The 26,553-nt window shown below is 41.0% G+C and overlaps 3 protein-coding genes across 3 annotated transcripts in view; 2 read left to right on the top strand and 1 right to left on the bottom strand.

Moving 5' to 3' along the window:
- The window catches only part of LOC112571802 (calcium-dependent secretion activator 1-like), a 41,624-nt gene extending 34,422 nt beyond the window's left edge, over nucleotides 1-7,202 (top strand). The window contains 1 exon segment of the mRNA XM_025251101.1: nucleotides 1-7,202. Coding sequence (XP_025106886.1) covers nucleotides 1-108 — 108 coding nt within the window. The 3' untranslated portion in view covers nucleotides 109-7,202.
- A 448-nt stretch (nucleotides 7,203-7,650) lies between these two features.
- On the bottom strand, nucleotides 7,651-9,988 carry LOC112571806 (NADH dehydrogenase [ubiquinone] 1 alpha subcomplex subunit 5-like). The gene is made up of 5 exons (XM_025251104.1): nucleotides 9,911-9,988; nucleotides 9,467-9,511; nucleotides 8,984-9,100; nucleotides 8,579-8,644; nucleotides 7,651-7,946 (listed from the first exon to the last, which is right to left on the bottom strand). Exons 1-5 carry the CDS (start codon nucleotides 9,926-9,928, stop codon nucleotides 7,845-7,847), a joined length of 348 nt encoding a protein of 115 aa, XP_025106889.1. The 5' UTR covers nucleotides 9,929-9,988; the 3' UTR covers nucleotides 7,651-7,844.
- Nucleotides 9,989-16,700: 6,712 nt separating this feature from the next.
- The window catches only part of LOC112571803 (synapsin-like), a 40,127-nt gene continuing 30,274 nt past the window's right edge, over nucleotides 16,701-26,553 (top strand). Inside the window, 1 exon segment of the mRNA XM_025251102.1 lies at nucleotides 16,701-17,172. The gene's annotated coding sequence lies outside the window, so the exon portion shown is untranslated.

Here is a 26,553-nt window from a genome sequence, read left to right as displayed (position 1 = left end):
GTCGAGGAAGCAACACAGTCAGTGACACAGATTGAGAGTGGAAGCAGCCGGACCTTTTTCAGCAAGCCAGCAGCCAGTGCAGGTGGAAGCGGAGATGAATCAGATTGATCAACGGTTTCCGACTCCTCCTGTGGAAGACAGTTTTTACATAATGTAACCCATTTTCATTTGTCTGCTTCATATGGAGAAAATGAGGTTACTGTCTTGGATGAAATTTTGATATGGTTAGCTTCTTCTACTGAAGATGTCCTGTAGTGGGAATCATGTCTCAACTAGCTGATTGCAAGCAAGGAGAAGATGATTCCAAACTGATTTTGTTTTTCAAGCATGAAAGAAACAGTAGTTCTATGACGTTGAACCTGGTAGTCTTTACAATACCATGGTGTTTCCTGCATCACATGATGTATAACCAAGCCAGAACTGTTGATTTGACTTTTTTCCTCCCCATAGTAAAAGCACTCTGCAGAGTTTAAACCAAATCATTTTGGACATATTCAATCGATGCTCATAATTTTTTCTTACTATTGTACAGATAATCAACTTCAAGAAAAAATAGTTTTGCTGCAGTTGTTCATGCTTGTAGGCTGATTTGATGGACTCCGTAGACATCATTGCTTTGCAAGGGAACTTCAATAAAGGCAGCTTATGTTTTGCTTTATTAGTTGACACATCAAAACTATATTTCTGTGTTTCATGAGAAAGTTTTTTAAACAATGACCAAGACAGCAAGTTCTCATGTCAGCAACGGGAAATACTTTCATGTCTTATTTTGTTTATTGTCAAATTGACACTGATGTCAACATAGATATCTGTGGGAATCTCGTTAACTTGTGATATCACCTGTTGGTTGTGATGATATAATGAGTCCTTGTTAGATGAACTTGTTTTGTATGCATAGTTGAAGTTTTTAATCTTCCAACCTATTTGGAATGAAGTATGGACTACATGTGACCTTGCCTTCAGCTAGACTCAGCACTCTTGATCTGTAGCAGACAGCATAGTAGTCTTTCAGTCGTCATTGTTGGCATGTCTGGGATGTTTCTGGACTATAATGTGTGTTTTCCTCCTTTTTCTTCACATGAAAGGGGAACATTTGATTAGAAATTGGACAAAATGGTCACTTGTTCACATCCTTTACCTATAGGTGCTTGTCTGCATTTGTTTAGAATAGGTGGGGTGCTATACAAGATAATAAGTTTTTCACACAACATTGCACACTTCCAGAATGGGTGCTTATGCATGTTTTTGATACAGCTGTTTTTTTAAACAAATTTCAAGTTCTGTTATTCATGTTGTGATAGTGTTCTTGATGTTTTCACTGTACAAGTATTCAGTGCAAGTTTGATAAAGACCCTAGTTTTGTTGTCCAGTATTGATTTTAAATAGATCTTCATCTTTAGATAATGTTAGAAATTTTTATTATTGTTGTCCATAATCGATTTTAAAAGATCTTCATCTTAAGATAATGTTAGAAATTTTTATTATTGCTGTTCATCTTGAGATCCTTTGCTGTTTGTCTTGAAAGTGTAGTTTTCCTTTGACATTGTCTTTCAATTTTTAGAAGATAACATGACTGAACTTGTGGATATCTCACATTAGAGATGACCCACATCCTGTTGGCTATATTACAAACTAAAATAATCTTTTGCCAGGAACCAATATGCAGTATCTATCAAGCTACAGCTCTTGTGGTGAGGACGTCATGGGGGCTTTAGCTGAGTAAATAGATCTACTTTGCTTTACAGGGATGGTCCATTTTTTTTTTTTTTACGATACATGACTGGCCGATCACTTTCATCAGAAGCATGCAATTTTGGTGAGACAAAATGATGAATTGTTAACTGATTAGCAGTTAATCTTACGGGTTTGGGATCAAGCAGTTGCATAAACTGTGCCTTCAGGCAAGGAGCCAGAGCTGTATTATTAGACTTGGAGCTCGCGTTGGGTGCAGGGGGAAAATGTGCAATGGGCACAGAGTTACAGTGACAGTTTATACCTGGATTTCTTTATCATTGGCACTGCTGAAGTTTAATGCTGTTGATAAGAAATATCCTGACCAAAATAAAAGGCAGTCCATTGTCTCTTTATCACTGTTAGTTTCTATTTCTACCAGATGTATGTAGAAAAACTTGAAATTCATAAACTATGGATGGTTTTTGCCCAATCATTTCAAATGTTTTCTCATGATTTAATACAATACTGTGATTTTCGTTCCTATTTATTGGAAGCCGTTTTCTGACCATCTGGGGACATGATGTACAAAGATCATAGATTCCCACCTGGTATGAATGCTTAGGTTAACATACTACCATTGAATCAATATCAGACCCTGAGATATCAGTCTGAGGAACATTTGTGTCTCAGCTGAATGTTTTTTTTTAAAAAGCAGGCAAGAGGTTTAATAATGGTAGCATTGTTTTGGCTTCTGGTGATAAGAATAATTGTGCTAGTGTCTTCGTAATAGCAGTCCTCTGTTGCGGAATCCTAAATCTCCGTAATTATTAATTACAAAGAATAAAAACAGGTTATTAATCTGTAATTTTTTATTTCTCCACTGAATTGAATTCTGAATGGTAGGCTTTCTTTTTGTCTAAATTTTGTGTACCAGAATGCATATACATGCAAAGCTCGATAAGATGTTAATGATAGAGCTATTTGACTCATCACAAAATCATTCCATTTTAGCAAAATCTAAGTATGTCCACATTACTTCACCATCCTTTTGTAAACACACCATGACTCATATTCCAACTCCATTACAAGTCTCTGTGCAGATTTAAACTGAAGCAAATGTTTCTTCTGTCCGCAGCACCATGTAACTAGTATTTCACACCCCTCCCATCATCTGATCTCTTCCTTTTGTCTGCCTTAGGCTCAAATTGGGTACATTGGCAGATGATAGGATGTCTGCAGAAAAAGATCTGAAAAAACAATTACCTAAAAGCCAGACTACATGTGTGCACAGGTTCTGGTAAAACTTGACACTTTAAATTTTATTTCCTCATGCCTACTCTGGGAAAATATTATTAACACTGACATAGAGTTAGGATTTTACTTTTTTTTCTTGATACAAGAAGTATTATGCTTAAGGTTTTTGTATCATAAATATAACTTTGAATAAACCAGGTATGTATGTTAGATAAATAGAACACATTTTTTTTTTAATGCTGTAAACACCTTGGGCATTCTATTACAACCATGCAGCAAGAGTTTAAAAGCTTTGATGCCTGCATCTGATATCATCATGAGGTTCCTCATCCAGATCCATTACAAGGACAATGAAGTGAAAAAAATGGAAATCAAGATTTCTGCATTTTTTTTTAATGACTGAAAGGGAATCGCTTTACTGAAGACTAAATTGATCTGTTGTATAAAAATGAACACGCAGTATGTTGAAATATGTGGTGTGGTGCATAGTATGCTTAATTTAAAACAGAACCTTTCAGCGTTTACGGTGATATTTATCTGCTGGGAGGAGTTTTTGGCCGATTCTGTTACTCAAACATTTAATCTTTCGTAAGGAAAAAGCTAGCACAAGAAGCATGACTACGATGTGTTTTTCATCCATTACTGTTCTTTTGGTTAGAATGACTAGGTGTCAAATGCCTGACACTTTGTCATGAGACATCTGTTAGCCATCGCTGCCTGCTCCCTTCTATCAACCACATCATCACAAATGTTATGGCTGCTTTATCTCACTCACATTGTACATCACAAAGTATCTTATGTCTGCTTCCATCACAGTTTTCTTGCATGCGTTATCAAATACCCGCACTCCTGCTGTCTCTGTTCTTACATATCATCAGGGAACATTTTCAGATATACCCTTTGTTATCTGGTATAGTGTGAGACACCAGTTGACATTATTGTTGATTAGATTGAAATCAACATCAGCCCTCAAATACTCCCATTTCTTTTCTCATTTTCTGGCCCTCAAATTTTTGCAAGTCTCTATATTTAGGTTTTGCGCTTTAAGACCAAATACTCATCTTGTAAATGTCTTTAGCAAATATCAGTATTTTTTTTGCATACATCTTTTGTGGAGTTCCACCCCTTCCTTTGCTAGTTTTCCATCATTTATTCAGCTGTTTGGAATAGATTTTAAGGATTTGTTTGCATATTGAACTGTTTTTCTTACTTCATTTTTGTGTGTGTTAATGACGACAAAAGTAATATATTATTTTGTTGCATATTTGTGACAAATTAATCACTTGTGATATGAACATTTGAATTAACGAAACCTAATTTATACTTCATTTCATGCTGCAATTTTAATGATGTTACTTCTTTGCAATGACAAAAGCTAATTTGAGAGTTAGCATTACTAGCAAGCAACTGTGCACAGTTATATCACACTGCACTCATCCTTGTATTTGTTTAGTGGATGCATGTTGTGCAACATTTTCTTCTCAATACATGTGATTTGCTATTTTTCTGGCACTGATATTTCATGCATCAGTATTGCCTGAAATAAAAAAAGTGATCAGTTTCATAATTAGAAAGGAGTTTGGGAGTGGGGAAAGAGGTAAAAAAAAAAAGAGAACCAGACACTTGAAATTGCCATTCTTTGGTCAATCTAAAATCATTTTATTCCTTTGTCTTCATCTGACTTTTATGCTTGAATTACATAAACACTGCAAATCACATGCATGTTTTGGAGTTAAGTGTCTGACAGTTGCAGAAGAGCTAAACATTTTGCACCCAGGGTATATGCCATAATAAAATAACACTATTTTCAGTGAACTTACGTTCACTGTAGCAAGGAGTATCTTAGAATGTTCATGGAAGCTGGCAAACAGCCTTACTACAGAACAAGTTTAGAAATGAAGTTGTATTAAGCTGATGCTCAATAGCGTGCATCTAAAACTGTGTCTACTGTAGTGGGACAAAATATTTTAGCAGCACAAGTCTTCTAGGCACATTTGAACATTTTTCCTATTTAAGCCAAGGGTAAAGAAGGTGTCAGATGAGATGAACTGGGTGAAGATTCACTTTTTTGAGACTACGGCTCAAGGAAAGAGGAAAAGTGAGCCTTTCTAGTCGTATTTGGCCAGCCTCTCAGTGCCTGCATTGGCCTTAGATTAGTGGTTATGTTTGTGTGAAATCCTTAAACCCAAGATTTTTAAAGTTGCTGTGTAAATATTTTCAATCTTGCTCAAGATTTTTAAATGTTACCCTTTTGTCTCAAAATGTTACTCAAATCAGTCATAGGACAGAGTGAACGTGTGTGGTTGTGCGGATGCATGAATGTCTGTGTACACATACCTGCATAAACTTACTGTCAAATAGGGTCAACTTTGCGTGCACTCTCCAGTGTTTTGGTGCACATGTAAATAGCAAGTTAACTTGTTAGCAAGTGATTGGTGATAATGTAATGTTTGCCGTTTATTATTCTTTGTTAATACTGTGTGTAGGAATGAACCATGTACCACTTTTATAATAGAGGTTAAACAGTTTTCAAGATAGAAGTACTGCCTCTGTGCACCTTTATCTCAGGCTCCTTTGTCATAGATAATAGACTCAAATTTTGAGGTTTCACTCCATCTTTTAGAGAAACTGTGGTAGATGGTTGCATTTTGTTTGCATGCAACATACTTCAGGTCTTTTGCTGCCTACCTGATAAGTCGTCTTTTGTGTATATGATGACCTGAAAGGACTGGTGCCAATATATTGCTTGCAGTAAAGGACTTAGCATCCACAACACTCCACCCTGTGCCTCCACTAGTTTGTAATTCTTTGAGAATCATAAATACCATGGTTTATTTTCTTTGTAGTTTTTAAAAAAAAGACAGATGGTGCTTTTTTAAATTATATGGACTCTTAAAATGTGTGCAAATTTTGGTTTTATGATTTATATTTTGGAAGAAAGCCACGAAAGACCTGTAAAACTGAGTGAATTTTGGAATACATTTAGGTGATGAACATTGGTGCCCTTTACCTTTCAAGTCTGCTTCCACTTGCAGAACTGAAAGGGAAGTTTTTTTTTTTCCTTTGGTCAAGTTTCAAAGAACTCTTTAAAAGGTTTGTACACCATTTAATATTTGTAGTCCAGTTTGATTTGGTGAAAGGTATAGATAAAAGCTATATGTTGCTACTGTAGGTCATTCTAGAGCTCATGGCGAAATTGTCAAACAGATGTGCTTTGAATCATTTTGATGCTAGCTCTTTGCTAGTTTTGCTTTGTGGTTCTTTTTTTTTTTTAAAGCGCAACTATTGCAGAAAATGATACTGTGGGTTTAGATTTATGACTAGATTCAAATTATATTGCTGAGAAATTCTTCGTTCTATCAAATTGGTGCTCCTGAAAAACAATGCTATACCTTGTAGGCATCTCAGGGGACCAAAAAATAATCTTAATTTCCTGAAAGATGGTAAATGAGAGATACAGCACCATCACCAAAAAAAAGTCAACAAAATTAAAAGATTTTAAAATAAAATTTTGTTGAGAAACATGTTCAAAGGTTTATCTGAAAAACTTCCTATTGGAAAATGTATACGAAAGAGTTTATACACACTAGAACTGTTCAACAGTCGTTAATGTCTGATGATTATACTAGGAGGGTTTCAGCATTGTTCAGTCCTCAAAAGTTATTTATATCGCAGGTTTTTTTAAAAAGCAGGTCACACCACATGGTGCATCTCTCTTCATCTCAGCTCCTTCAAGATCTGTCTTTATTCCCACTTTTTCAGTTTTTAGACAAGTGCGTAGCTACACAAAGAGTGGCAGTTAGCTTTCTTACTTCTGCAAAAATAGAGATGCTGAACACTTCCAAGTTTTTATGTTCAATTCATTGTGGAAATTGCGACACTGCATTGGAGATGCTTTCCAATGTCTTATGAAGTGAATTTATGTAGGTTCCGTTTCATTAGCATGTTGCTTGTGACTGTTTTCACCACCATTTTGGGGATTTTGAGCCTTGATTTGCTTGTGCACACTGCAAACAAGATTTTATCATAGGTGCACTGGTCTGTTGTAGTCAAGATGTACTTAGAACTGCCATTTTTACCAGTATGTAGATAGACACTAGCTTCTGATTAAATATACCATTATATGCATGCTTAAATTTAAGAGAAAAACATATAGGCTGTGTTAAAATTACTGATCTGGTTTTCATTTTACTCTGTATCCTTATGCAAAGTTTACCTAATGTGCAATAAATTGTTTTGGATTTGCATACTTATTAAATAGACCAAGAAAAGTATTTTAGTTTTTGGTTTGTTACAGAATTTGAAGAGCTCGACAATCAATATCTAGCATATGCTGCGTTGAGGCCAAAGTTCATGGTGATTGTTATGGAAATGCAGCAGTTGTTTTCTACAGAAAATTATTATTTTGACTACTTTTAAAATTAAGAAGAGCCACAAGAACCAGCTGAGATCCAGAAATTGATTTGAGATGGGGGATAAGACGAGAGTGGGGAAAAACTTCTAGCAAAACAGAACATTTGTGCAGATTCTGCAAACTCTTATATGCTGACCACAAAAGAGTGTAGTGCATGTGTGAAACATATTCAAGCAAATAGTATTCCTGTTTGTGTCTTGAGTTGTCAGACATGCAAGAGGTACCACACACACAAAACATAAGCATTCTAGATCTATTAAAGAGAAAATGCACACCCCTCACAGGCACAAAGTGCTCAATGCTTGACATAACTGATGTCATAAAATGCCACTTTTTTTTAATTTGCTACTGTTTCTACATCCTACTGTGACAGACGACTGATAGTCAACATGTTGGCTCTGAGATGCCAAGAAAATGACAAAAAATTTCTGTCTCACTTTACACACATATAAAAACTGAAAACGGAGAAAAAAGAACCACTAGTCTTAGGATAACTGTTAAATCACAGGGGCCATTTCCACTGCTTGGGAGGAGCCTGAGCTATGAGGGGCTCCCAAACCTTCCATTGAAGCATCTTTCTGGACAGCATGAGTTCTCGCTCTGCCTGAAAGAGGGAACGCAAACTAGGTTTGATAAATTAATTAGGTTTGACATTGAACTGAGTTTCACAATCATCAATAACAAAGCTACAAAATGCTGGTTTCAAGCATTCAGTTAGTCATTCCTTTCTTGTATACATTATCTTAAATTTTAACATTTATCTGATTTTATTTTGAGTTTCTTTAGAAAGAACTGCAAGTAATAACCTTCTATTTGGGTCAGCTGAACAAGCAAACTTGCTAGGACGTACATTCTAAGAGAGGTAAAAGATCTGGAGATGGTTTGAACAAAATACAAGGAGTTATTGACAACAAGGTCAGGACCTTGAGGAGTCAAAAGCGCCCCTAAAACCCCGAAAAAATAAACCCAAAACAGCTTATCACCAATGGAAAATATTAAGTCAGTAAGTGCAATAAAAAAGAATAAGCTGTGACCCACTGGCAATGAACATCAAGTTCATCTGTTTCATATAAACAAAGGAGTACTCAATACCTCCCTAACAGGTAAACAAGCCAGCTTTAAAACAATAAAACCAATGTTATGTAAAATACTAGTCTGCTGCACATAAATTTTGCCCCTCAGTGTTTAAGTCTAATCTTGGTATTGCCTTCTGCCTTTAGACTTTGTGGTACTAACCTGAAGGATGACTTCCTCTATCTGTCCTGCATTCAGCTTTTTCTCAAGTGTCATCGCACATGCTTCCTGTGGAAAGGTATGAAATGCAACACTGATCATGGTCAACATAGTGACATAATAATAATGTGGAAGGTATTCATAATGCTGAATGCTAATGCGGGGAGAATGTACTGCTTGCAATTTAATAAACTTGAAACCTTTCTAGTAAATTACATTAGGTGCACTGAATATCCCTGATTACATTCACAGCAAAGTTGGCTAAAACAGCTACAAGCAGACAAATGAGATACAATAAGCACATAAAAGGAATGGATCATTATAAATATCGTTATATCTCAGAATGACAAATTCTGTTATGAGCTTACTGAGGCCAGAGGGGATGGAAGAAATGTGAATATTACTTACTGATTTTACAATAGACAGCTTCTCATTAACAATCTGTTCAGTGTATTTCCTGTAACCACTATTCTCTGGAATCTTACGTAAAGTGTGCAGTATCTTTTCATACAACACTTTAAGTGTCTGAAAATTCAAATCAAATTAGTAGCTGTAGTGCAACTAAAAATATCCCCCACATTTTTTTTTTTTTTATAAAGAACTAATAAGAAAAAGGTTTGGTTCTTTTAAAAGTTACCTTTACATAATACATGCACACACACACACTCTCTTTCACACATATGTAGAAGCTTGTAAAGATACACATGCATTAAAGCATAAAATCAAAGTTCCGGGCCTTCTAAAGCATAAAATCTGCACAGAAAAACTGGCCCAATATATAATGATAAATGAATATTGAAAGTATTTGTAACCGTATGGTCTTCAATGACTTTCCTATTTTCTACTTCACTAACACCGCCCAAATCAGCATTGTTAATGTCTACAACGCACCTGCTGGGGATGTTTGGCCACAGCTAGGCCTGTTAGTCCAGTTGTCTGCAAGGATAAAATAATTTTAAATAAAGTGAAAGTGTTGTACTGGAAACCAACATTCACATAACATATCAGTATGAACCCTTTATCTTTGCACAGGCTTCATTACATTAAAATAATATGACAAAATTCTGTATATTTTACATAAATTTTGAAGTAATTATCAATTCAGACAAGCAGGGTGGGATTAGAAGATACAATCTCTTCGGGCAAAACATTAATGTACACCTACGAAACTTTATACCATACAATACTAGTAGAAATAGTGAGTATTAACATCTGACTCTATAATTATAACCTTGCGCGATTAAATGAAGACTTAAATAAATATAAAAATATAATAAATATCTAACACGGAAACTATAATGCTTCGAGAACAGGTAAGAAAAGCGCTGCGATTACCAGTTTTCTGCTTGCCATGTTCCCCTCTCCAAGGTCACATAGCTGAAGCTAGCTCTACAACAACAACCGTTAACTTTTAGGAATCAGACAATATGAGAACTATGGGTTGGAGACAGAAAAAAGAAAGTTGCGATGAGCAGTAAACGCAACTTCATGTGTGTTGTGCTGGGGGAGGGGTGGCAGAAGGGCAACAACAGGTATTTATTACATACTGCGGAAATGATCTTGTTCTCTCTGTGTGTGTGTGCGAGAGAGAGAGAAGGTGGCGGTGGAAATACACACATTTGTGTGCTATTTAAAGCTTGCGTCGGGAGTATTTCTTGTACGGGAGGTTCGTAGATTATTATAGTTCCCTGTAATTATTCCAGAACTATCTTCGTTTAGAAAAGCAGCAATGATTTACAGTGATTTTAGTGACTTAATACAATGGTAAGGCCCAGATGGTTTGGATACGCAGCATGCAAAATTCTTAGTGCAAGCAGGGCAGGCACTAATGTTTCGCCCTAGGCCACAGATCGACATCGGTGGCGGACTGGTTGAGGCCTTATGTGCAACCTGATGCACGAAGAGGAATAGATAGATAGGCCAGACATTCTCAACATTTTTCGATACTGTCAAAGGGTGAAAGTATGTCCACGGGTACCCCTCGTGCGTAAGTTCGCGCATAAAAGTACTTATTTTCATAATGGCGTGCGCTTATTTATGTCGCTGTCTACCCCTGCGTAACCCTTGCCGTACCTCTAGGGATTTTCAGGAGCACCAATTTGATAGAATGAAGAATTTCTCAGCAATATAATTTGAGCCTAGGAATTATTTCTCACTGGCAACAAAACCTGCTAGGGTTAGTAAAATATTGAGTGACACTATATGTGGTACAGTACGTACGTAGTCTTACAATTTATTCTGAATAATCATGCAAGATTAGAACTTCTTTGGATTCATGTTAGGCTTGGGGAGCCTTCCACTGCTGGTGTGCATGTTGGAAATCAAACTGCGACAATCATCGCTGGCATAATGTAAGTTTAAATACATTATTTAAGGTCAGAGCTTCGTCAGTATAAAAATAAAATAGAGTGGATTATGCGCAAGACAACAACACCGGTATCCAGTGGACCTTCACCTAACAGCTAGAGGACTTTATGAACCTCTTACTGGACCTTAACCACTCACAATGAAACTGCCAGTAGGAAAGGGCTAATAATAGGTAATGGGCCAAGAGGTTTTTGAAAACACCAGGTATCAGTTACTTAAATGAATAAACTTCACTCAAATAAAGTGGCAGATCCATAGTTGACAATAAAATCACGGAAAGACTGCTATTCCAAGGGTAACAGAATACTGCAGGAGAGAGAGAGGTTTTAAAAAATTGTAAATTGAAGGCAACAGAAACACCAAGAGAGATGCAAAGCAGTCTGGCAGTGGAGGGACCCAGGCAATGCTGTGTCGCCCTGATAGAAGAAGGTGAAAGCTATGAAAGAGATAGAAAAGGTGATGACGCCTAAAGTAAACTGTAAACCAACACTAATGGAGTAAACAGAGTAGTCCCCGGCAACACCTGAGGCTCCTACAGTTTGTACAAATCGATTGGCAGAAGGGGAGTATTGATTGACAGCCTATTATGGACTATATCAGGACGCTCCAGGGAATGATGGGGAAATTTTCAAAGGGGTAATTATTCTCGAAGGACTCCATGCAAGCACGCCTGCTCGTAGCTTACGCATAACACAAGTACATGCGTTCGTATTATATATATATAGAAAAAAGACAAGAAGATAGAGGGAAGACAGGGAAAAAAAAAAGTAAGGTGGTGAAGGGAGATAGAGGGGCGGTGGGAAGAGATAAGGACTGAGACTGAACCACATGACCCTCGTGGAGTCTGAATGATAAGGTTAAGCTCATTTACTAGCATTTCCCTAACTTAATCAACAGCAGAGTTTGTCTGTGTGTAACCCCTAAACCTCGAAAGTAAAATAGAGCGGTAGGTTCATTTTCACGGGTCTGTGGGCTGAACATTCTCCATGACAGGAGGTCTACGTTCAGCTGGATGATACGGGAGCTGGTTTTTGTCTGGAGGAGAAGCGCTGGCGAACTTCTTTCCCCTTGGCAGTGTTGGGAGGTTGAGGAGAACCCCAAGAACATTAATAACAGGATCTGAAATTACAAAAGTTGAAGATTTATCAGAATATTCTCAAGAAATGGCATCTTATTTTATAACTTTCGTTCGAACGGAATATATATATATATAGACACACGATGTGTGTGTTTGTGCGCGCGCATTGATGTGTCTGGGTACCCAGGCCTAATGTGTGTAGCATATAACCTTTCATTTCTGGGCAACGAACGATAAAATAACTAAATACTGGTGCCACCACCTGAAAGTAACAAACTAAACCAAGTACAGAAGCTAGAAGATTACAAAAAAGAAAAGAAGGGTTGTAGAGTTATTTCTGCTATTTAGCTGTCCCCGTGGAATTAAATATATCCAATAAAACGCCACCAGTTTTTTCATTTTCTTTAATTTCCGATTCTGTTATTAATATTCTTAGTGTTTTGGACTGATGACAAAAGATGGGGACGTGTCCTCCTCCTTTCAGTATCATTGTAGCTTTGTGTGTAAGTGTGTAAGTGTGTAAGTGTGTAAGTGTGTGTGTGTGTGGAGCGGTAGACGTCCACCAAGTGCTGTGGCAGGCACTAACCTATCCGCCATACAGACACTTTATTTTATGAGAATAGTCACAAACTGGGGAGTACACAGGGCATTCAATGGCCGGTACTCAGCTCGATGGCGCAGACCTAAACACCGTGTAGGAGCCCATAAATTTATAAACCTTATCGACGTCGGCGTCTGCGCAGTTTGGAAGTTGCTGACCTTTTGACCCTGATCTGACTTTGAATTCTCGCCAGATCCAGTCCTGTTTTATGTCATTACTCCTGCAAAAGCCCCTTACTGAATAATTACATTGATTATATTTTTCCTGAGCTGCTGGCATGACGACTTACCACAAAGCTGGCGACGACACTCTTGAATATGTAATTAACTGCAGTCTCGGGTAATTCCTAAACCCTCGACGATAGCTTGGAATTATACTGCTTAATAATAATAATAATAATAATAATAATAATAATAATAATAATAATAATAATAATAATAATAATAATAATAATAATAATAGAAACTAAAGACTTTTACTACAGTATATTGAAACGTGGAATAATCCAAGGAATTATAGGATTGTTGATAATTAACTGGTCGCGATGATCAAAAGAATCATTTTTGACACCCTGAAATTTGCAGTATAAGCTTTCTGACCTCATGTATATTTAAAGAAATCTTGTGATAGTTTAGATAATCATTTTGCTTCAAAAAATTATTTTCGAAAATTGCAAATCTTAGCAGTTTAAGTAAATAAGCATCAGTTGCGTCTATCAATATAGGTTTCCCCCCTCATAATCATACTAATTTGATACAACTATAATTGACCTATGTAGTCTATTCAAAATCTGTGCATCACACTGATTCTATACTTGACTGGACATCGGCCAAACGGCGTGTAATAATAAACCGGGCACAAGATGCACTGGATCCTCCGCAGACCTTTATCCCATCTTCCCTCTTTTTCTGAATAAAGAGGACCGTGAATATGTCTCGATTATCTCTTTCGCAAACTCTGTCCACGATGTTTTTGCAAAGAGTCGGAACACCGTGAAGCCCACTTTGCACGGCCGTCTTCAGCAGGCGAGTGCTATTGGAAGCAAAAAAAAAAAAAAAAAAAAAAAAAAATGGATAGACAGACGGAAAGAAAAGCCGTTTGCACGGAGAGGTAACGCAATGTTGGCCACTAGACGAAATTACGTCTGCGTTCATCCATCCATCCAGAAGGCAGAAGGCCAGTAAGAATACCGGTGCTATTTGCTCAAGCTTATCCTACTGACATTTCCCTACACCCGCATTTCTGGGACGGGTGGAGCAGGCGGGACCCTGCGGGGTGGGATGGGGATGAGGTGGGGTAGGGCTCTGTATTCAGTTTGAAGAAACCACAGTTCGATCGTCTCCATGAGGCGTCTGCGTCTTCTCGAGGGTTCCGTCTCTTTACGCGGCTCGGCAGACGAGTGTCATAAAAATCCACTGTGGGCGTAAGGATACAAAATGAACACATGGTGAAAGAGATAAAAATTACCCTGGAAAAGCAGCCCACGAACGGGAATAAAGTACAGGCTTCATAAATAGAAACAAACCTCATTTAACATTTTATTTTTAAACGGCGAAGAACACCAGTGTGACATTTACAGGAAGAGGTCCATTAGGTGGTGCCTTACTTTCTAGAATAACGGCCTCGAGGGTCACGAAGACAAAAAGTTCCTCTTGAGACTGAAAACACAGACAGGGATTGATTGGGTTCACAAATACTAAGTCTTACAACGACCAATTCCTAATGTTTTTGTTCACCGGGTATTCATGACACACATAGCACAAAAACCTGACAAAGGATGTTCACGATGAAATGATCTCACCAGAGTTACATATCATCGCCATACAGGTGGCCATCTTGCATTGTAACCGATTACAAGGATCTGTGATGCGTTACAAACGACTGACATTATAACCCAAACTCAGTGTTTCTGCTTCACATGATCCTGTCCGTGCAGTGTGAAAGATTTAAATCAACCCTGTCTCTCCCCGCGCCGGTTCGACTCCTGCTTGGCACAGCGAACTTCCTCCGAGTCGACCCGGCTGTCGGGGATGGATATCTGGTTCCACAGAGGGGTGGGGAAAGATAAAACAGCTAGAGGAGGCGGGTGTAGGCGCTGACCTCATAAAAATCTGATCCCAAGTGAAGTGTGGTTTCTAACACCTTACCCTATCTACCCACCCCCAATCTTCCAACTACTTTAAAAAAAAAGGTTAAGGGACAACATTTACCTCTTTTTTCCTTTAATTAACTATATGGCAAAACATTGTTAAATAAGAACAGTTTTTAGTAGTTAGAAGACGGGGGCAAAGGTTCATCAACTGAGGAGGAAATTTAGAATTCTTTTAGTTGACTGAGATTACCGTTCTTTTATGTGTGAGTGTATAAGTTTATTTGTTTGGAATTAATTAGGCCGCTGACCGTGGTATTTTCCTCTTTAGCTTACATTTGTTGATATATATATATAGAGAGAGAGGAGCTGCAGGAGACAGGCGTAGTTTGTCTTTGTGTTGGAGCAAAAAGCCCGCTAATGCCCGGATGAGTGATTGAGTGAAAATGGAGCGCAACAATGTCCAACACATCTCCATCAATGTACCTCGGAAGGAGGTCGATAAGCAACGGCCAGTCAGTCCTCTAATATGGCCGACACAGTCCGAAAGTCTGACACTAGCTGCAGTTTAAAAAAAAACAACCCCAACCCTATTTAAATAGGAAAACTATTCCAACAGGAGAGCTTCATTAGAGAAGTCTGCTTGCATGTGTGTCAATGTTCGATCCACAGGCGGAGCAAAACAGTGTGGACAGGATTCCTCGTCGAGTAGTGAAGGACGAACATGGAATGTTTTATTTGTATCCATCGTCATCTGCACACTTCCTTCATCCCTTTGGTGACAATTGAATTTCTTGTTGCACGGTTAGCTCTTGGTTCCTTTGTGGTCTTTTGTGAATCGTGCATTGAGCTTGCCTTCACAAGGGGCAATGTGCTCAATAAATAATAACAATAACAATAACAACATCGGTAAATATGTGTGATTTATTACTATTGCAAGACAGTGAATGTGTGATTTTTATCCATACTAAACAGGAATGCTAAAGCGGAATAGAACACGAGTGATTTTAGCTAATGTAAAACCGTGTGCAGCGAGCTGCGTGATTTATAGCTAAGGTGAAATAACGAGAGCGTGAATTGTAGCTAATGGAAACAGCGAGTGATTGTGATTTGTTGCTAATCAGAAAGAACTGCGGCAAACGATAACAACGGTTTGTAAGGAAGCGTGCTCTCGTGGAAGAGACGAATAGTAGGACACCTTACAATGACATCTAGGAATCAAGGAGTGCTAAGAAAAATACTTCACCCTGAAGGAAGAGCTGTTGAAGAAAGAGGTTAAGCTGAGGTTCAAGGCGGTTTTGTGTTGTTTTAGGTTTCTAGTTTACCAGTTTGTTTGACAGCTTGGTTGGATAATTGCACAGGAAAGCCCTTCTTCCTTTGGGGATCTTTAGACTTAGGGAGTCAGGAGAAAGGATGATAAACTATAATAAATTAATGTTCGAGGAGAAAAAGTCCGACGGCGATCCTGCAAACAGGTGTGACACTCACATCGAAGTGTGTCCTGAGAAGAGATCCGAACCAAAGACGTTCAATTCTCGCTTGAGTTGTGACAAGGGAAGGTTCTCTGGAGGGTTGCTTGCCTACTTGCTTGGGTAGGAAAGTGCTTCCACTTTCACTAAAAGTTATTTCACGGTTTAAAGGGAGAGGGAGGGGTGACTGGAGTACCCGGAGAAAACATCGACGACCGACCGGCAAACAGGTGTCACATACAGAGTCTCCAGGGAAAATCTGAACCAAGTAATCTTCTTACTGCAGTGGTAAGAAGAAAGTGTTTTAGCCACTATACTACCGAGAGCCCCACAAAAACCTGGAACATTCCAAGACAGAAAATAACTGTCGGACTGCCAGACGCGATCACACCCACGACGGGTAGTCAGTTGAAAGTTTCGTTTCGAACATCGGAGATCATGATTACACGGACTGAGAGGATCCACGCTGGTAGATTTTTTTTTTTTAAAGTGGCCTAAAAATAAACATTCTAGTAACTGTATCATAGGTACTTTTGTGACGTCAGGACCAACAACGGGGAAGGGGGGTACATGAAGGGGGTGAGAATTGAACTAACAGCCCACCCTTAATCTTCCTACACCCGAGCTTGGACTGGGGGTTACCCTACCCCTCAGTCGTCTAAACCTGTCCTGTCTCCCCCAGAGGAACCGATCCAGACCTCTTGCAGTGCACCCGCGCTTGTGACACGGCAGCAGCAGCAGCAGCAGCAGCAGCAGCAGCGAGGCCCTCTGGCGGCAGCATCCTGCCAAGCATGGAACTGGAGGTGCGGATCAATACGCAGGCGTGCCGATCAATGGTCCCTTCCCCCATCCTCCCATCTACTGCGCCACCTCCCCGACCCCGCACCCTCCCCTTCCCACTACTCTGCGAGTCGCAGTCGTGGCTGCTGTCTCTGCTGGCTGTTGGCAGCAGCATCGACATTGTGGGCTGAGCGCCGGACTCGGGGCCTTACGGTAAGACGAAGCATTTTATTTCTGCCATCGCTACTTTTTTTTTTCAAATGTTAGTTTTGCAGGAAGTGACTAAAATTGCTGTGATTGTGATAAGGGTAGCTAAAGTACCATGTCATCGACCTCGTTATCACCAGTCGTCTGACCGGTCTGGTGGTTAGCAACGAGTGGGCGGGAAGTATATTGATAGAAGAGGCAGCTGTAACACACTCCTCTCTCTCTCTCTGGAAGCCTGTTGACAGCGGTTCTCTCACACTGAGATTCATCCATTGCTTTCGTCGGTACGCATGATCTGTTTATGTTGTATGTACAAAACAAATAAATAAATAAACATCTCCTCGCCACGAATGTCTTCGCCGGTGTCCTGACGCCTGACCCACACCCAGGATCATGGCGAGTGGACAGTTCTCGATAGCTCTACTTGTTTGCGGGTGGGAGATACGAAAGCCCTTCGCCCTAAAATAAATCCTGGGCTGTTGTAAGGACCGTTGGCGTCTTCAGTCCATCCACGAAAGCAACCGTAAGACCGTTCACTTTTCGAAACCTAAGTGAACTGTTACATAGCGAAACCAGATTTTAAAATAAAAACCTCTCGTACCACCCGTCTTCACTGTCCGACATGATCGCAGGTCATTGACACCCACGGATTTGCATGAAGTGATTGAACTGTTGCTTTTGATCACGTGATTAGCCAAGTCTCGACGTTGGCGAGAGGTTACCGGCATCTTTGCGCATGCTCAGTGTGTGATTTACTTAACCTCAATTCAATTTTAAATTCAAATGAATTAAAAAAAATTCTATTAATTTTATTTAGAAATATTTAAGATTTTTCTGAGCCAGACAAATCTCGTCTATACGTTAGACAGATTTATTATTATGTACACGTCACAAGCGAGGTGCCTGTTACCTGTTGCCATGTATTTAACTTACAAGTGGAGTCAAAACAGAGCAAGAGAGCGAGCGAGAGAGCAAGAGAGAAAGAGAACAAAATCGACAAATCTTTATTAATAAAAGTAATAGAATAAGCAGAGTATGAGAGAGAGAGAGAGAGAGAGAGGGAGAGAGAGTGAAAGAAGAGAGAAGGCAAGGATCAAGCTGTCTATCTTCGTATTGACACCAGGACCAAAACTCAGTTTTCTGTCCATCGTACATAACAAACCATTGCAAATGAGGGAACTGGGTAGAGAAACATGCCCAAAGGCAAAATGCAGCCATTTTACAGTAGAGTGAATGGCAGGAGAAAGGCGCTCTCATATCACACACGGTAGAAGAAAAAAAAAAAAAAAAAAAAAAGAAGACGATGATGATGATCTGTGGGCGTGAATACGCATTCGAAGATGGTCTGGAAATAACGGTAGCAAAACCAGATTGAAATTTGTTTGCTTTAGTTAAAAGATATCACACTCTCATCCGTTACTTCTTGCACAACCACCCTGAATAAATGTTCACTTATTTCGGCCATGCCCGCTGGGGGCGGGTCGATCCGTACTTGTTACCCGATCCAGCTGTCCAACGGTTTTTAGTGGAGTGTCTTGCACGTCTTGCTCACACGAAGTTCTCGCGAAGTCTCGTGCCCACACGTGTTCATCGCGTGCACATTGCTTGGCACATCAGGAATAATCAGTCCTTGCCTTGATTCTATGCTCATATCATCGGCTGACTTTTCAAAACTGATTTTATATGTTTATGTTTATGTTTATGTATGTGTGTGTATATTGCATAATACCTGAGTTTGTGTCTGTCTGCGTGTCGTATTAGTTTCGGAGGTGGGGAAAGGATGATGAAGGGGGACAAACTAACAATAGGCATTGTCGGGTTAAACCCCCAAGACGATTATGACGGTTAGAAATGCGGAGTTAGGCAGTGGGTTATTTTCTTTCAACCAACGATGTGAATGGGAGGCGATGGACAAACTGATGACAGCGGCGAGGGCTGCACACGGCGCTTGTTTATCACAGCATCCCGATGTTTGTCCCGCCCAGCAGCACCACACTCTCGTGAAGGGTCGGCCGCCCGGCTGCTTGCTAGACATCCATCGAACTGCCATGGATGCGGATGGAGTCAGCGGGTGGTTGGGCTGAGGCTGGCTAGCGGTCAATATCCAGGGGAAAATGGGAGGGTAGGAGGGGGGGGGGAAAGAGAGGGGAGGTGGGGACGAGAGAGAAAATGGAGGAAGAGATGTTCACCAAAATGAACCCATCCCTTAACGACAAAGCTTGGCAGACCATAAAATTTGAAAGAAAAGAAAATCCATCTGGTCTCCATTTGTTTGGACATTCTCACATGTATGTCGTCAAACGTATTCAAACACACGCTCGAACGAATTTTTTTTAAAATAAATGCAAGCATCTTGATCTCTGTTCCACACTCATACATACACGCGAGCACACTCACTGAAACACTCACAAGGATTTGTAGACAAAGACAAACACACCCAGATATTGTTGACGTTGCAGACGCATAGACAGGTGTAAAGACAAACATGCACACACACATACAGAATGAGTGAAAGAAAAAGTTGAATTATCTGCTCCACTCACAGTCACCAGGTGCATATTACAAAGAGGATTGTAAAAAAGCACTTTGATGAGTTCAAAGCGAGGAAAAAAAACTTGGAAACATTAAAAACAGCAATGACCTTTCCAGACGATGTCACGTGACCATTTTTGCTCTTTTAATCCAAGGCTAATTCACAAAGCTGGCGTTTGTACCACATGGATTTATTCGTCTATAAAAGTCATCAGTGCACGGGTGCATCTACCTCCTTTGTATAGAGAACTATTTTCACCTTCCGACAGAAAAGATCCTAAGGTCGTGGGAAGGTAATACCAATGCGATTCCTCCAACAAAGAGGTGTAGGCGATGGTGCAGAAAGATCCAATAATTCCGGGTGATTGAATAAAAGACTCGTTTGCTCGACTGTCGGAGCCGGTTGCAGGAGAGAATAAAAGAGTTTTAACTCTATTCCCCTCGACACACTACTATAGAAAGCCAATATCACAGTCGCCAACACAAGGGGATGTTGGAATATTGGAATCGCTCACACAAGGGATGTTGGAATGTTGGAATCGCTCACACAAGGGATGTTGGTATGTTGGAATAGGGAGGGCGGAATGTTGGAATCGCCCTCACGAGGAGGGTGGAATGTCAGACTCATCCATGCAAGAGATGTCAGATTGGTTCACCGGGAAATGTGACCTGGGGGCAATGTCAGAAGCACTCATTTGAGTTCAATTCTGAATATTTCTAGAGGAACTTGACAGAAGACAAGATTCGTCCATACTGCCCAGGGGAAAAATGTGAGATTTCCCGGCCTGATTTTTTTTTTTTTCTGAAAAAGAGGTGAAGGTCGTTTCCTAACCTTTCGGTCGTCTGAGAGTGAGGTGTTAGAGACCTCACTTTACTCAACGGCCAGATTTTTTTTTATGTGACGGCGGTGCCCATCCCTCCCGCGATCTTACCTTCCCTAACTCTCTGTGGAGTCAGGAACCCATTCCTGACAGTTGGTTTAGCTGGGAGAAGTTTGCTGCGCTACTCGGGTATCGAATCGAGGCGTTGATTATTTAATCGCTCGACTATCCGCTGTCTGCAGGGAGGCTGTGTGTGTGTGGTGAGCGTGTGAGCGGTAGAGAGAACAGACGTGCACGCAAACACACACACACACATTATGCAATAACGTGTTAAGATGTCTGGCACTTGCACCCACGCACAACGGACAAAAGATGATGGACGGGTATAAAGACTTACTATTATTTCTCCTCCGTCTGTGAGTGAGTGTGTGCGTGCGTGCGTGCGTGACAGAGCAAATGTAAGTTCGAAAAAGCTTTAAGCAGAGAAAGAATAAAGAAAATTGTTCATTAATTCATTCATTCCTGCCTTTAACTTACCTGTGAAAGATCAAGGATAGATACATGCGAGTCTGGTAACTGTGTTGGTGGAATAACCTCCACGATATTTGTCACGATGTCACGATGACTCGGTCCTGTGTCAAGATCATGTTTTTGTTTCACCTTATCTCCCACAAGAGATCATTTTCCTGACTATATACTTTAAACAACACAGGAGGCAGAGTTTATTCAACTTGGTTACCTTTCCCTCCCCCAGGCTCTTGTCGTTCACGTTCCCTTAAGATGACATTTCCCCATGTCCACGTCTGTCTCGACAGCCCTCTTGTAACCTGATATTCCCCTCAACAGGAAAGGCCAGACTCCGGTCGACCACACAGAGACATGTTGTATCGATTACTTCCCAATCGATCTCGTTAACGCTAATCACAGCCGGGGTTCGTCCTAATGGACTGCTTCGGTTTTCTGAGGTGATGGTGGGAGGTATTTTTAAACTTTTAAACTCCCGGTTCAACCGTACTAAGTTTACATGTCTGGTAGCCGATTTCCTCTGTCTTTCCAACCTTCTTGCTTTCAGCTTCTTAAATTCCTCAGCAGCTGAGACCATTTTGCCGGCGGTCTTTCTGTGTACTGAGTCACGTGATGCCGAGGTTGGGTCTTTCATGGAGTTGTCTGGGGAATCCCCTTCCTGGGGACATAGTCATGAAGCAGAGGTAGTCTTACCTCAGGCTTAGCTAAGGACTAGTTCTCGTCTTGTGTCCGTAGTTATAAATACATATAGAAGGCTAGGCAGGGCTGTAAATATTTAGTGGAGATGAGATACAGATATTTCTGTTCACGATTAGGGCCTTAAGCTCATGATTACCACTCAAAGACTGGAGTTTCCCTACCCTGATTCCTAGTGTTTTCTTCCATACTCGTCCAACGTTGGCATAATCTGTCACATGCTGATATTTGTCACAGTCTTCGTTCTACTGACCTAATGTTTACATCTGTCAGTTCTGCGGGGATTTCAGGTGAAGTAGAGGCGAGCTGTGAACTGCTCAGTAACGGGGCTGGTCCTTCTCATTGACTGAGAAACGCGTCTGACTGTGCAGAGTCGCTCACGTGACATCCAGCTCCCCGTCGGGGGATGAGTGGTGGGTGGGGTGGGAACAGTAATTCAGCGAAATGTCCAGAAATGTCGTGTGGGGCGTTTGTTTCTGGATGCGAGATCGATCTCGGCACTTTGATTTCCTGGTCCTCAGGCCGTGCTGATCGCGGGCGGTGGTTCCAAGCCCCGTCTGGCTTTCTGCGGTTTGTACACGTTTGTCTTGAAAGAGATTCTTTGGTTTGTAAATTTGTATTGACATTGTAAGGTTTGTACCCGTCTCACCATGTCAGAGCTTCCGTTACGGACACACACTTACTCACGAGGTTACAGCGTGCCTCGGACCATATGGCACCGGGGTATTCGCAGTAAGTAATGACTTCTGGTGGTTTTTATTGAGCTTGACCAGCCGTCAGTCCATAGCTGTAGGTCTCATGCTCAAAGAATGACTCCGACCATGTACATTTTCGTGCCAAGTCATTTTTGGCTCCAGTCCGGGAATGTTGGAGCCGGCTTCCAATGAAAAGAGTTTAATACGTGTGTCTGTCTGTGGTCCTTCCCATGATTCATTGTCAGTCCTGTACCCCGATATCCCGGGGAGGGTCGATCGGCTGGCATGATCCAGGTCTCAAACACATTAAAGGGATCAAAACTGTTCACTCATGTACATTGTGGGGAAGAAATTTTTTTTAAAAAAAATTCGTCCACGACTTTCTCGTTGTTTTCCCCATCCGTCCATCTGGGTAAACACAGCAAACATTCATTCTCTCCTTCACGCAACATCACATCCCACTTCACGCAGGTCAAAGGGCAAATTTTCTGCCAATGCATGCTCCCATCGATTACAGATGCCACAGAGTGATCAGTCCATGCACTCTAGTGGTTAAAGATGCGTTCATTCCCACGGCGAATTCTTCAAAGAAGCCAAGCAATGCTTTTGTGATGGCGTCCTCCCACGAGAGGAGACACAAGCCCATACATCGTGCATTCTTTGCTGCCAGCCATCCCCATTCTTTCCCTTGTGTCCAAGGATTAAAGAAGCCCTTCCGTTCTGTCCGTTCTTGCGGCTGAGAAAAGTCGGCCTCTTATTTTCTTAGAGAGACCATTTGGCTTGATTGTGTAAATGCGAGCATCCCGATCTGTGTTCCCTCCCACAACCTCCTACTCGTCACCCAGCGAGTGTGGAGTCTCGTGGTGAGCAGGATTCAGGGAGGCAGCGGCACAACTTATGGCCTCCCAACGGTTCAGTTTATCGCAAACAGTCAAGTGCCCTTGAACGCGGAACCCCGGGTATCGATCACCGGTCATTTAGAAGATGGAAGAGTTGGCAGACCGGTGCGAGTCGAGGGTGCCGTGCATTTGGAAATGTTCAGACTGGCACGAGACTATCAGGACTGCGTGCGCATCGACGTGTGAACGCGCTGACAAACTCACGGACACACACACACAGACAGACACACAGACACACACACAGACACACGGACGCACGGACACACAGACACACAGACAACAGATCACAGATAGAGAGGGGGAGGGAAGAAGAGAACACTATATTCTTGTTTCCTGATGTCATGAAAAATGCTGATTCAAGCAAGTTATTATTTTGTGTGTGTGTGTGAGGTTGCACAGACAGTACACACCCGAACACACAAATATCACATAACTAACTGCTTATTTTTTCTGGGGCACTCAAACATCCATTTTCGTCTAACTTTCACGGATTCTGACACCATCGTGATTAATTCATCGGGTTTGTGAGGTTTGTTTTTTGAACAAATCTTCTTGCTGGAGGTGGCTGGAGGGCGCTGCCATGTGTCTGCCTGACTCTCCAGCTCCAGGTGGTTGGTGGGACTCCGTCAAGGTAATTGCACGCCTGCCGCTGATGGCCAGAGGATGGATCCAGCACGACAGCTCCAGCCATCGGTTGCTAACCATCGCATGCATTAGTGCAATGCGCACTTCGCCTCTGGAAGCACCTGGTTCCAACATGCGAAAAATGGGGAGGAGGGGGAGAAATCAATAGCAAGAATTTAATAATGCTAATATAAAAGCAGGAAGGACGACTCCCTGCCCAAGCAAAAGGCGATTAGATGGCGGCGCTGGTTGCTATTAAGCAGAATCAGCCGATGGCAGCCATAGGACCAACGGTGTAGTGGTGTGGACAAACCAGGGAGGCGGCCATTGGATGATGATGACCTGTTTATAAAACATTGAGTTAAAGAATAGTAGTGGCTATTGTAACACTGGTAGTATAAATATTACATTGCCACGAGTATTGTTGCTGTTGGTAGAGACCGACAAGATGGCGTGCACAGTGTGGTTATTAACACTTTTGTGCAAGTGATTTATAGATGAGTTACTTGAGCTGTGAGCGTGAGCCGTCGGAAGTTAATTTGCCACGTGAGAGAATTATGAGTCTCCCATGCAGCTTTTTGACCTATTGCTGGGAAAATGACAAATAGACATCATGGGGCCGGTGGCACGAAACACTGGTAACTGTCTGAATTATGGTTAACGCTTTGTTAAACTGCCGATAGTGGAAAAAGTTTACTGACTGCTAGACAATAGCTGAAAAAAGTTTAAAATGAAAACACAGTGGATGCCTTTTGGGACAGACTGTAAGGTCGAAGGTCAAAGAACGCTACACGTATCAACATCTGACATCAAACTGGAAGTGGTTTACCCTCGGCTTAGGGTGAAAGTCACATATGAATAATTCTCCAGAATCGGACAAACGGCCAATATTGCCCGTTGGCAGTCGACGAGAAAAATCGTGTCTGCTCTGTCATGCAATCTCATGTGTCTTGTCTACCCCGTGATGAACGCTCCCTCCTTGTCCCTCAGATTTTGAACAATGTTCGTGCCGTCACATTGATACCCAGAAGGGGAGGCAACTAAGCCAGATTCTGTCCCTTTCTTTGTTCTTCCCTATTTGTGTCTTCTGTCCTGTGTCCACGGGCCCGCCACGTGACCTCCTCTGTGCAGTCTGCAAGCTCAGACCTCGTTAACTAGATGATCGACGTTCTCGGCGTTAAATGAGAAATAAACCGTTTATCTGATTTATTTGACATTTTTAGACGAAATGCTGGGTGTACCTTGCCTGCTACAGAGGTGGTCTCTGAATGATACATTGCACGCTCGCACGCACACATACACGCACTCACACACTCACAGGCACACACGTACAGAGTGTTCCTACAAAAATTTGTTAAAGAACTAGTATGGTGCATTTTTTTGTCTAATAATCAGGTAGACCTCAGTGCAAGATACTTCTTTTCTAAAAGCCTGAGTGAATATTATTCCCTTCTCTTCTCAAAATGATTTTGTTCAACGCCACTTATCTATTTAACAAAACAAAATAAAAAGAAATAAATGCAGTAAAACCGTCACAAACAGCAGGACTCACGTGAGAAGAAAGAGAGTCGGCAGGGAACTATTTTTTTAGGGAATTACTGATCATGTTGCCTGCAGGGCAAAATGTAAATCAATGAGGCTAATTAGAGACAGAGCATTTTCAAATTTAACCTGTAATAATTCAAAAGAACTTGTTCTCGCAAAACATCGCGATAATCGCGCAGCTAACGAGAAGTCTGCGATCACTTTTTACTGTGTTGGTGCGAGGACAGGGTTAGACATTGTGTAGTGCCAGGTAAGTCACGTGGCCATTTCGGGAGTAAAAAATCCCTAGCAGAAAATTTGAACCTATCCACTTGATTCTGGTTGGGTATTGGAGCTTTGTCTTTTATTAAAGTGTCCTGTTGATATAATTTTGCTTATCACGCCAGTAGCATGCTTTTCACCTGGACCAATATTTATTTCAACCAATTCAAACTGCAGGTGGTCACAGATGACCTGAGTCCAGTTCACCTCTGATGACAGTTGACATTAGTTCTGACAAACGGTAAAAAGCGATTGAATACAGATCGGCGACAGTACTACACCAATAGTAGCACTACACCCACAACAGTTGTCTCCACCACCACAACAGCAACCTCTACCACCACCTCCATCAGCGCCACCGTCAACAACCATTAAGGTTCATCGCTGTGGTCTTCCCCAGCGTCTGGCAGTGTTGTCTGTGTTAGTGGTGAGCCTGTCGCCTGTCGTCTGCGCCATTAAGCATCACGCGTGGTCTCCCCTCTCCACCCGTAATGAGCCTCGTTGTGAAGCAGGATGTTTTATGTCCTACAAAGGTCTCGGTGCGACTTCTTCGCCTTTACTAACATAACGCCGTTAAATCGAGTCGAGAGACAACAATTAAAAAAAAGTGGCAAATGAGATCTGGTAAGGCATTAACGCCATTTTTGTTTCCTTGCGCAGATTCTTTTCAGATAAAGACCTCACTTTTCGCAGATTTTTTTTTTTTTTTTTTTTTTTTTTTTTTTTTTTTTTTTGCGGCAGAGCTGCTTCAAAGCTGGAAAAAATGTCACCGACATCAACTTTGGTTAT

The sequence above is a fragment of the Pomacea canaliculata genome, linkage group LG9 (genome assembly GCF_003073045.1).
Source record: "Pomacea canaliculata isolate SZHN2017 linkage group LG9, ASM307304v1, whole genome shotgun sequence".
Lineage (NCBI taxonomy): Eukaryota > Metazoa > Mollusca > Gastropoda > Architaenioglossa > Ampullariidae > Pomacea > Pomacea canaliculata.
This window is presented reverse-complemented; position numbering and strand designations above follow the sequence as displayed.